At 44.0% G+C, this 12,960-nt stretch overlaps 1 protein-coding gene across 1 annotated transcript in view; it reads right to left on the bottom strand.

Moving 5' to 3' along the window:
• SACS (sacsin molecular chaperone) overlaps window positions 1–12,960 on the bottom strand; it is a 39,335-nt gene that overhangs the window by 13,889 nt on the left and 12,486 nt on the right. Inside the window, exons 6-8 of the mRNA XM_029210392.1 lie at window positions 12,645–12,791; window positions 9,093–10,584; window positions 8,385–8,476 (exon numbers count right to left, since the gene is read on the bottom strand). Of these exons, the coding sequence (XP_029066225.1) occupies window positions 8,385–8,476; window positions 9,093–10,584; window positions 12,645–12,791 (1,731 nt within the window). The remainder of the gene's footprint in view (window positions 1–8,384; window positions 8,477–9,092; window positions 10,585–12,644; window positions 12,792–12,960) is intronic.

Genomic DNA, 12,960 nt, shown 5'->3' with positions numbered 1-12,960 from the left:
AAGCGGGCCGTGCTGTGAAGGCAGGGTTACCCCCAACAAGGCAGCTCCACTCCCAGATGTTTTATAAACGAGGAGACTAATAAGGTTTTCTCTGGGGAAGAAAAGATTTTTGCTGACTTTTAATCAGTGGTCTAGAAAATAACATTTTATTTCTAAGTGCATGTTGTGTTTCAGAGTATTTTATCTGCAATACCAGGAGTAACAAAATTTTAAAATAACACTAGGTACCTATAGGTATGTTATTTGCCCATATAGAGAAATAAAAAGCACCTCAAATTCAATCTTATGGAAAACGAATATTCCATTTTCTCCCTAGGTACACGTAATTTCTAGACTCTTAAAAGACTAATTTTGGAAAAACTTATAAAGGGGGCACACCTCAAGCCCCTTGAAATTTTTCTGTATCAGCATTTGTTAACCAAGGAAGGACACCCTTGTTCCACAGACTCACACATCAGGAAGTTGACCTTACTTTCTACCAAGAAAATTATCTTTCATGTTACAGTAAGACATTTAAAATTACTGCCATAGAAGTTTAAGCAAGGGCATACTTTTGCAACTTTTGAAGACATCAATACCCACATTCTGATTATTATCAGTTTCTACACTGTGTGTGTGACTTAGGGTAAGTCAAGTAGTAATATTTAAGAAGTCATAAAATCTTGTCAATAGTCTGACTAGCATAGCCTCCTCGGTCTATGAGTCCCATTAAGATATAATTGTTTTAATTAATTTGTTTAATGTTCTAAAAAATGCTTACTGAATTGAATTAACTATAATAGAATTTCCAAATCACCAGTAAGGCAAGGATACAATACCAAAGATACAAAAAAGGGTTAGAAGTTAAAAATCAGAACACTCAACAAAAAAATCAAATACGCACCACACTGTGTCCTGCGTTAATAATTGGCACATGACATGCATTTTGTAGATAATCCTATCCAGTATCCTTGCATGAACTTTGGAACTTATAAAACATGCCTACCTTCAGGAAAGTTATCTAATATCAATGTATAAATAAAATGCCAATAAAACCTGCACACCACACGTAACATGCGATTAACACCAGTCATGCTCAAATGAAAAAACAGCAGGGAAAACAAAGGAGAGAGAAAATGTAGTAGGACACAATTCTAAGTACAAAAGTCAATTCAATCTGAAGTCCCGATTTCTGTTTATTTCATATTTAAGCCTTTAGCTTTTACCCTAAAATATAAATGTTAACACAGAAAGAAGTCTCCCTGCCCTGGATTAGAAAGTCACTGAAACTGTAAAGCATCTCCAACAGTATCAGTAAAATAATTTCACAGTGTTTTAATAAATGACTTGTGTTTCTGTGGCCTAGCCTTTAAAGTCATCAGCACTGTCAAAAGAGGTTAAGTAGTACTGTTAGGTGTCCCTGGAGACAGAAAGTGCTTATCTAAACTCTCAACAGATGTGTCTGTTTAGAAATAGCTCTTCTCAGGGTAGTTTGTGCTTTCCTATAGATCGGTTCAAGATAATCACATCGACATGCTGAATCACTATTCAAGGACTGCACTACGTTTTTTGTTTATTTATGTGTTTATGTTCAGTCCTAACTTTGAGAAAGATTTTCATCATGAATGGAAATAGGATATTACAGTCTACTTCAAAATAAGGTGAGGGGCCAATTAAATGGTATGCCATCAGTCAGGCAAACCTTCAAAAGAAAAGGAAAAAAGGGAAAGAAAATGAGCACAGAGGGAAGGCGAGGACAGCCCGCCGGCAGGCTCAGCACTCCCTTGGGCTCTCTGCAAGCCTGGCGGCAGCACCTAACACCCCAAGGGGGCTGGCGGAAACCTCATTCTACGTCGGAAGGCACCAGCGTCATTCAGAATAGCACTCGTGATCAACTTCTCTCCAGAAGTCATCACTGACACTGCTTCGGCTTCCTAGTTTCCATCCCTAATAGGAGACGGACAACAAGCGGGGAGATGGCTGACACAACCCAGAGAGTCCCCAGGGCAGGCGCTAACTGTGCAGCCTGCTGACATCAAGAGCCTGTCTTCCTCTTTGCTCACACCTTAAAAATATAAGAATATAGTCATAGCAGGTGTGGATGATCAGCCGCTTTTAACACAAGCTAGAAACCAAAGTTAATATTTATATGAATTATCACTATAACAATGACTTGGTTTCTAAATTTATTTCAGCTTCAAGGAAGAGACTGACTCAAAAAATAATGTTTACTATAAAAACAATTTCTGTAAAGCAAATCTTACATCCTCTGATCTTCCAAGTGAAACATGAACTGGGGGGAAATAATACAAGTTGAGTCAAAACTTGTTATTAAAAAAAAACAGTCAATAACTGACACTCAGCATTGTGCGAACAGTCAGCGGCCGTCCCTAATGGGAGCTGGCGGCCACTCTACCTTTGCTCGTTCCCCGGGGGCACTAGGCACACTGGACCACGCTCCTCGGTGGCCAGTCCACGCAGGGCCTCTCACTTCATCGGCACAGATCCCAGAACGGCTCCCCCTCTGACCCTTTTAATCTCAATATTTACGTGCACCACATAATAGGTGTGTGCACTCTCACACCTACCCATTAAATACCACAGCTTAAAACACCAACTTCAACATAATTCTTTCATTTGAGACTAAATGTCCTATGAAGTGAATGTTTCCAAGTCATTTGAATATGGTTTTATTGTGGTATGTGTAACAACCGCCTATATACTCCACTAGTATAGTTTCCTCTCTCCTTTAATAATTACCACCAGAAAAAAATACGGATGTTACTTCTAGCTACTTAGGTAAATGAAAAACCAGGATTCAAAGAATCAAATGAACAAAAACATCAGGCTACAAATGAACACATTTAGTCATCATACCTGAATATCCCCAGAGAAGTTGTTGTGCTAGAATATAATTAAATCCGTTCTTAGAAAAACCCAGAATTGTCACAATTTTCACATGATGGCTACAGGAATTATTCTGTATCTTAAGATAACACAGTTTGCAGAATCTTACCCATCATTATGTAAAAGAAAAGCCATAAACAAAACTCCAAACGTAGCAGAATGTACATTTAAGATTTAAAGATGTATTTCAATATGAACTAAAACCAAACTATTAGCCATTCCTACCATTTGTCTGACTCAACTTTTTTTCTGTTTATTTCCTCCAAAACCCATTGACCGGCTCCTCTAACTTCTGACTGTCACCCGTTTGCTCAGGTAACCTAACACAGAAATAATCTCGACCTGTAATAGGAAAAACGAAACCAAACAGAATCATCGTTCCAACTCTGCAGCTCTAGCAGGTCACGTAAATCCTTCAAATTCTTTCGGCTTCAATGTCCCCAGCCCTCAAAGGAGGGTGACGCTTATCTCAGGATTGTGGAGAGCAAAGGAGATACTGAAGACACAAGAAATCCTGACTCACAGGCACAGTGGAGGGTCTGCCTTTTCGTCCTTGTCCGTGCAACACCATCCCACCTGGCCCAGCCGCGGGGGCTTAGCATTAGCTTGTCACCCAGGCACTGGGAGTACAAAAGAAGTAACAGACGGCCCCTGCTCTCAAGGATTCGTAGTCTGGCACAGTGAAAACGTGCCTGTGACCAGGCAAAGGGGAGCACATGGACTGCGACAGGGTCCGGGCTTGAACCAGAGACGGCCCCTCAGGTCTGCGGTGCCGGGCAGGGTCAGAGACGCGAGAGTGGGAAAGGGAGCCGCTTGGCCGAGGTGCGTGGGCTGAGGGTTAGAAGGTGAAGGAAAGTCACAGGGCCAAGTGGAGGAGGGAGCCAGTAGTCTAAGCAAAAGGAACACCGTGTGCAAAACACAGGTATGAGAAAACCTTAATTCGGGTAAAAAAAAATTTACCAAGCACCCACCTTGAAGTGGGCGCTGTGCTGCACGGCGGTGACAAATCTCACAGGGTTCTGGTCTCACAGGGTGCAGGGAACTCAAGTTTGTGCACCTGCAAGCGCCTGTGGTGACGAGAACAGAAGAGGGACACCGAGGGGCCAACCACGGGACGCCCCGCAGGCCACACGAACAAGACCGCGCCTGTCCCGCGTCAGGATCTGCTCGAAACCCGCGAGTGGGGCAGGCGGTGATGAGAGGAGGGATGTGGGCACAGTGACGGCGTGTCCCCGAGACAGAGGGCCTGCAGCACAGCCAGAGACAATGCAATCCCCAGACCCCGGAGACTGGAGAACAAGGATGGCGAGCGAGGGTTTCATTCCTGGGCATGGTAACGGGCGCCTTTCTCAGGAGGAAGGACCGGGCAAAAGAAGAGACAGATGCCGAGAGAGGATGAGGACCCCAGCTGGGAGAATGCCGACCTTGAGACTCCTAAGGAACTCCAAGGGCAGAATGATAGCAGCTGCCATTTCATCACCATTTCTTATGAGCAGGTAGCGTGTTAAACTGTACACGTTCTGTACACATCATCCGATCTTCAGAGAAACACCTACCACGACTAAAATATTACAATTGAGGTTATCAATAAGCTGCCCCGCTGCGATAATGCAAACTGGATAAAATTCAGTTGGTAAGTTGTGACTGCCTGCCATCCTCCACTCAACCCTTTTTCTCATTTCATTCCACTTGTAAGAAAGCAATCTTGCATTTCATGTAATTGATATACATATACTCTTTTTTTTACATCTTTATTGGAGTGTAATTGCTTTACAATGGTGTGTTCGTTTCTGCTTTATAACAAAGTGAATCAGTTATACATATATATATATCCCTATGTCTCCTCCCTCTTGCATCTCCCTCCCTCCCACCCTCCCTATCCCGCCCCTCTAGGTGGTCACAAAGCACTGAGCTGATCTCCCTGATATACTCTTAATGGAAGGATGTTCCTGTACTGCCATGATACTGATGAGGAAAGAGAGGCTCAGACAGGTCGGGTAATTTGTTCAAAGTCACACGATGGAGGAGTCGAGTCTGAGCCCAGATCTGTGCGGCCACAGAGCCCAGGCTTGTAACCACTACACTGCACTACACTGCCCCTCTTGAGACTGGGGTGACAACTGAAGGTATGGAGACCATTACATATGTGTGACAGTGGATGCCTGGGGGTGAATGAGTATACTCGAAGAAAGTAAGGAACAAAATGAGAGCTGAGCAAGGAGTTCCTGAACTAATCCCATTTAGGGGGTAAGCTGAGGAACGGGAATTCACAAATAATCCTCAGAAGCAGGCAAAGAAGTATAAGGACACCGAGAGAGTGGTATCATCAAAGCCAGGGAGTTCAAAGAGGGAGTGACCAGGGAGATCAGGTAAAAAGAACAGAACATTCCACTAGATTTTATCATTTTTAAACAGTCATTAGCTGGTGGCCTCAGTCAGGCAATTTTACTGGAATGATGTAGAAGCAAAAGCCCGTGTGCTGTGGCAACAGATGATGAGAAAGTACAGACAACAGACACACGCCACTCCTTCCAGAAGCTGGACTATGTCGGCATGCAAGAAAGCGAACCAAAGTCAAGGTCTGTTTTGTTTTCCCCCAAACGGAAAAGACAGAAGCATGTAATTGCCAATGGGAAAGAGGCAACAGAGCTAAACGGTGAAAGTACAAGTAGTAACTTAATACTTAGCTCAGGATTTTAAATGTGAAGCAAGTGAAAGGTAAAACTACCACACAATGAGACAGATTTTGCTTGGGCTACAGAATTAGAGAAATACCCATTGCAGAGGAAAAAAACTGCATACTTCAATTGTATGCAGCAGTACTTTCAAAACTGGCCAATCAGATTTTACTGATAATTGGTAAACAGAAGTCCACAGTGCTTTGTGTCAGCAAAACAATCACACAGTCATTATTTAGAGCAAAAAAGATCCAGTGCTGTTAGACATCTGGGACGTTCCCTACCATAGGAAGGGAGCTACACAGACGTAATACTCTCGGCCTCTCCCCTCCCCACTCGTAATTCCCCACCTGCCCCACACACCAGAAAGAGGAACGACTTATCAACCAGTCAGGGTGAAGAGGCTCTGCCCCTGCCCAGGGAGACTCGTGGGGCAGGGTGTACCCGGGAAGGAAGCCCGAGGTCTCCCAGTGCCCCTGCAACTGGCCTGGCGAGCTCACCCGCCTCTGGAGGGGTCACAGCACAAGTCCACCATGCGCCGCAAGCCAGGAGCCCCACTACCAGGATTATCAGTAACACGGGGGAGACTGGCGACGTCTACCTGCTGGATCCCTCTCTGTGCATCTCTTCACTGACGCGGCTCTCAGGAAAGCAGAGGTGTCATTTATTGGGTCCCCATCAGCCCCTACACATGTTTCATGTTTAATGTTCCCAAAACATGGCAATAAAGTAGTATCAAAAACAAATTTTTGTCTGGAACCAATGGTGTAAAAGCAATAGAGAAGATACCCAGGAAGCAGTTACCCATCACCCATATGGCCAGATAAAAATACCGGAAAGGCTAGAGATCAGGATTATTAAATAATCACAAGGGTGGCAGGCCAATACTTTAATCAAGATAGGAAAAGTGACCACGAAGACAACTTCTGGGGTAACTGAGCCACAGGTTACGGGCAACAAACACAGTGAAGACATCTCTTCTAGTTTAACAGTCAAAAAAAATTAACCAGGAGCCAGAGATAAAACATGGTATTGGTATGATCCTACAATAACAAATCAGAATCCACAGCAGGTGAGAAAATGAAAAGACATACAGAGTGGGAAGACTTAGCGTTATAACAATGTCAAATTACCAAAGTTAAGAGTATATGAATTTAATTTGTCACTAAAAATATTACAGTAGGTACCCCACCCATCTAAGGCCCGAGAAGCAAGTTGTGGCCATGTTCTGTGCTACAGGGTACTTGAACATTTTGAGTAAAAGCAGTATGATTCTGCTGGTTCTCTACCCCTTTCACCCGATTTGATTCTGAATAACTTCTGACTGATTTCCAAACCCCTATCTACCTCAGAAACTACTGGCCATTAACAAAAAATCTGTCTTCAAAAGAAAGTAAAACCACACAATGAAATAGCGCAGCCATGAGAAAGGATGATCTACAACTGCGTGCACCAACCTGGACGGATCTCACAAACTCGGAGTAAGTGAAAGCAGCGGACAGAGTGCACACTGTGATCCCCCCACAGGGAGTACAATAACTCGCTGAATCAATCGGTGCTATTAAGAGTCAGGGTCACGGTTACCCTTGAGTGGACAGGACGGTCACAGAAAAGGCAGCCAGGAGTCCCTGGGTGTTGGCAGTCTTCTGGTTTTGATCTGGGCATGTTCAGTTTATAAGACTTCATTAGGCCTACATTTAAGATATGTATACTTTTCTGTACGTACATTATATTTCAACGTAACGTTTTTATGTAAGAATGTAATAGAGAATTTGAAAAGTAAGGATTTCTAAAACTTTGGAGCAAAGAATGGCAAAGTAATAGGAATCCACGTTTAGACTCCCAAAAAGGCTACTCTGAAGATGACAATTCCCAGTTAAGGAAGGGATCTCGATATTGGGAACAGCAGTGTCCCAGGGACACCCTCCCAGTTCACACCCGCACTCCCTTCAGCGTCACTCTGCTCCATCCTGAACTTGCCTCCCCCATTCCAGCTCCTTTCCCTTCTGTTTACATGAATGATGCACAGTCATTACCTTTGAAAAGAAAACAGCATATAGTATAAAAGACACATAACAAAGAAGATGCTTTACAACCTCAACTAGTAGGACAAATCTAGAATTTTTCAGGCCAATATCTAACTTAGAAAAAGATCAGGCAACAGTCTCACAAGAGAAAGGATGCTCACAAAAGTTGAAAGATAATACTAAACAGAACCATGGTGATTTTTTTCCCAAAAAGGATTCCCAATAAAGGACACCCAGCCTTCGCTACGACCCCAGGAGTGCCCTTTCCTGGCCCTGCGGCAGAGGTCATTTTGTCAGCCTGCATCTCCTCGACGCTGCCTCAGGACAGCCACACAGAACTGAGGAGGCAGGTGGTGTGAGGACAGAGCAAGGCTGACGACCTTCTCTCCGCGTATGCGCCCTCTAACCCACGAGAGCGCCCTCACCACCGGATAGGCTACAAGGGATGAGGCTGGGGGCACAAATGGAAAAGAAACGGGGAGCACTGAAACCTGCAAAGCACTGCGCACGTGCCAGGGACCACATGCATAAAGGCACACCGCCAGACCATGACAAGAGACTTTTAAATACAGTATCACGTTCGGATTCTTTTGGATGTCAGAATCCAGCACTGACACATCTTAAACTACAACAAGTACGTGAAGTTGAACCACATGGAACTGCTGAGTGATAACGTCTAAAATGGATAACTAATAATTTCCTAACAGTTCGACTTAATAGGAAACTTACATAAACTGTCATTTTTATCAATACATATATTAAAAAAACAACAACAACTAAACAGCTATAATACCTCGGGTTTGGGCAGCTTCCTTTAAAGCAGCCAGAAGGTGAGGCTTCAAGTTATCCAAAATAAATTTTCCTTCGAGACCTGGGAAAAGGGACCTAAAGAGTGAAAGAAACACAGCAATTTTAATCTTCTAACAATTCTAAGATACAGAAATTCAATCATATAATGTCAAGCCAGTTAAATGTAATTACTATATTACATCAATTATAAGGCACACATCTAATCACACGGCAACACTTTTTGATCAAGTATTACCCAGGCTTCACTTTAAAACATGAGGACATCATGGACCATATCTAAATCCAGAAATTGTCTAAACTTCTTAGAACAAAATTCATTTTATTTTCTGAAATGTCAATACACACCCTGAGTTATAAAGAATTACTTAGTGTGGTATTTTAATTAATTTAAATTAACTTCATCAAAATAATTCACTTTTGACTAACTGTAGTTACTATTAGCTCTTTATAACCATTCTTTTCTGCGTTCTGTTATTGGAATTTCCAAGAAAAACAACTGCTTGGACCCGCTCTTTAACTGGTAAACATCTGGATGCCTTTCACCTTAGAATGTAAAAATGTATCCTTTCCTATTTTAACAAAGCAGCTCTGCAAAAGTCACCCTAAGGTAACATCCACACTGACAGCTGACGAATTTCACAGCAGCCGATTGGAAGTGCGGGCAGGGGCAGAAGGTGGGCTCCGCGCATACCTGGGATAGTTTTCTGAGCTTATATAGATCACATCTTGATCGGACACAGACGAGGAGAAAGGGATGAAACTTCCATTCTGTAGGGGCAGCAGCTCCAGCCCCAGCAGCTCGCCGTAGGCCTGGTCGGAGAGCACGAACTCTAGCAGATGCAGCTTCTCAGCGGCGCTGGTACTGCCCAGGTGCGCTGCCTTCCGCAGCACCCGCCGGGTCCACGCGGGCGTCACCTTCCTCACGGGCCTCACGCTGGACACCGCGAGCTGAACGGCAGCGGCCACGTGGGCCGGGACCCTGACGACCTGCTTCCCTGAGCTCTGGAGATAGCTGAGCACGGACCTGGTGCATTCCAGACTCTCGTCCAGTTCCGAGAAGCACGCCTGCTCCAAGGGGACCCAGTGGCCGCTGAGGGAATACAGGACTGCGTGCTGGAACAGCTCGTGAAACAGAGGCTCCAACACGGGCTGCCAGTGCGCCGTGGCCCGCTTGACGTCGGGCCACAGCTTGTAGATGACGTCCACCGACAGGGGCAGGTCGGGGCTCCTTCCCGCTTGCAGACGTTCTATGGAGTCTAAGATCAGAGTGGCGTAGGCTCTAGGGACGACGTTCAGGACGAGAAACTCATTCCACAAGGCGGCCGGGTCCCTCCACTGGTCCAGCTCTCTCCATTTGATGCTCCTGCGATTGTCCGTCAGGCCAAAGAAGCCACTGATGTGAGCTGGGAGGCCAGTTTTGCTTTCCTCGCCAGGCGGTAAAGGAAGGAAGCAGAAGGCTTTCCCGGAGAACTCGGACGCTGCTCCTCCCTCCTGCTCATCTCCACTTGACAGCAGCATGGCTATTCCAATGACGGGGACGAACTTCAACTCATCAGCCAACGCATCAAGCCTACTACTAATCCCTCGCCCACCCACGCTGTTACACACCAGCCAAGACGTTTTCTGTGCACCCCTGGCACTCTCATCTTCTAAAACTATATTTATAGGGTACGTGACACAGGTTATGCTGTTGCTGGGAATCTTTTCACAATAGTTACTGATGGCGGCCCCCAGGATCTTTATAGAATCCGGCCGCTCCTGTGTCAGGGCCGCGCTCTCACTAGCAGTCACTCTGAAGACCAGCTTCTCCGTCCCATCGGCCTCGCGGACGTGTAAGGAGATGTCCTGCACACTTTTCAGAAAGAGCAGCACCGTGTCTGCATCTGCCCTGAAAGACTCAAACAACTCGAGAACCTTCTGCTTATTGTAGAGGTTACTACTAAGCTGGGAGGGCTGTAGCCGAAGGGGGAAACGGAAAAATGTTCCTGGAAAACGGCCATTTATAAACGTCTCCTTGGTGCTTCCAAAGATGCCAATAAATGGTGCAAACTGGTCTGAAAGTTCGCTAATTTCTCTGCTGTCCTCCTTGAGATTCCAACATTGGCCTGATTCATGTGGACCAAAAAGTGTCTGATGAGGATCTAACACCCCAATCTGATCACCACTAAAGATACAAGGAACGTCTGTAAAGGAAAATTCGAGTCATGATCAGCTCTGAAATTTAAAGGACAATTGTAAGTACAACTACAATACATAGTTACTATCATACATTACACACGAAAAAGCATGAGCCACAAGATGACTCTACACAGATTTATCTAAAAACAAACTAAATCTAGCTTTGGAAATATAATTCTTTGAGCAGAAGAAATGATTTCTCTTTTGATTCAAAAAGTACCAGGCATTGAGAGACTTTACATGATTGTTGTGAAAACCTAAGATACATCTTCAAACACTAATTAAACAATTAAAATACGTAAAGAGAATTTGGATATTTACACTCTCCCCATAGCCGAGTGAACCCAATTAAACAGAACAGAGTTGCAGCCTATGCTCAAAATAAAACTTCAACCACAGATTCTCTGAGAAAAGAGGGAAGGGAAAGAACAACACAGATGATCAGCAAGCACCGTGCCCTGGAGCGAGTGAGAAATGGGCAGTGGCTTGAGGGCCTAACCTTCACACAAGACACAACTCCGTGAGGTCCACCTGTAATACGCATGGTCACTGACCACAGCCTCAGGTGTCACAACCGCCGACTCCTAAGCTCTCGGGTATTTTAAGTAGGAAATGTTACATCCACCGGCCGAGCCACCATGTCCACCAGCAACGCCGGTCCACGGCCCCCTCATCCACACTCCCTGTTCCACTCCCACTATTGAAACTACGTCAGGGAGGCTCCTGATGGTTGTAAAGCAGGACTCAAGAACTTCGCGAATCCTCGGATTAGAGAACAGCACCCCGGGTAACACTGTCCCACATAAATGTGCTCGTTCTCCGATAGCGAACAAATCCACAGTGAGAGCAGATGCTGGCCATCAGGGGAATCTCTAAACAATTCACTCCTGTACAACTGGCTCCATGCTTATGCAACTCACGTGTGTGCCCCCATAAAATTTAAAAACTACTACATGACACAGATGTGAGGAGTAACTCACAAATACTTGAACACATGAATATTAATATTCATACAATTGTTATATAATGATTTCATCACCGTTATTACATAACACATAACTAATATTACTTAACACAATATCATACAATATATCATAATAATGTAAATGCAATTTAAAAAATAGGCTTACTAAAAGTGGGCCATAGTGATGGTGACCCTATATCCCACTTGCCCAGGGAAGTCCCAATTCAGGCCAGTGTCTGAGAATAATACCACCTCTTTTCGCTCTCAGCAGTGTCCCAGTTTGGGCAATAAATTATGTGCCACTCTAGCTACAGCTACAGCTCTGCCAGCTCAACCCTCCTTCTCCTGCAAGTTCAAAATGCACAAACGGTTTCAAACTAAACGATAACAAGTGCTAATTTCATAAAAAAGTTTTATCACAAAACTATAGTAAATACTAAGAGCTCTGATTCTGGAAGAACAGCCATATACCCTTAGAGGTGTCTACCCTAAGAGTTTCAAGTATTTCCTACTATAACTATGAATCAGAAACCTCATATTCTTTCTAGATTACAAGCATGATTTCAAAGTAATGGTTAAAATACTCGTAAGTTTAAAGAGAGTAAAATTTTTATGAGGAAAGTGAGAAACCAGAGTCATTTCAAAGGTCCTCCCCTTGTCAGTTATTCAATACCACTGGATATTCTACTTTCTTCTTCCTGTTATTTAAACCTATGTACAGGAAAATCTGTGAAAATCAGTTTGCCTGACTCTTAAAGATCTGCAGTGTAAAAGTTTTTAGAGTAACAATTTTGTGTAGGCTTTCAACAGCTCACGTAAAATCTCAAGCCTCACATCAAATGACTTAATGTACTACACGGATTCCACCGGAAATGATGCATTAACTTTTGCATCACATGATGACGATTCGGCATAGTTACCATGGTAACCTGAGAAAACACAAGACGCACTGATATTTCATTGATATACTTCTTGCCACTGACAGAGAATTTGGGAAAAATGCCTTTTAAAACAGTATCATCTCTGAAGTTAACCCAATAAAGTACAAAATATAGGCTAAAATAATTTTCAGTCTCAAGACTGAAAAGCCAAACACCATACCTGTTATATGATAGACAGAATTGAACCCAATTCCAAATCTCCCGACCTTCAGAGGGTCGTCCTTTTTCCGGCTCCGTGCTATCTCCTGAATGCCATGCCAGTCCTCCGGGGTGAAAACCGCATTGTTGTACACGTAGAGAGCTGGCCCTGGGCATCGAGAGGCACATGCAGGTGTTGAGAAAGAAGGGAGCCTGGGTGTTCACTTCTCTTACGATAACTTCCTCTACATAACATTGCTTATTTGATGGGAAGATGGAAAGAAATGAATGGAGTGACTGATTGAGCATTACAGTTTGGTTGTTTTCACATTAAAAAC

The sequence above is a fragment of the Monodon monoceros genome, unplaced genomic scaffold, assembly GCF_005190385.1.
Source record: "Monodon monoceros isolate NGI ecotype Baffin Bay Population unplaced genomic scaffold, NGI_Narwhal_1 Super_Scaffold_8, whole genome shotgun sequence".
Classification (NCBI taxonomy): domain Eukaryota; kingdom Metazoa; phylum Chordata; class Mammalia; order Artiodactyla; family Monodontidae; genus Monodon; species Monodon monoceros.
The sequence above is the reverse complement of the archived record's forward strand: the minus strand, read 5'-3'. Positions and strand labels throughout refer to the sequence as shown.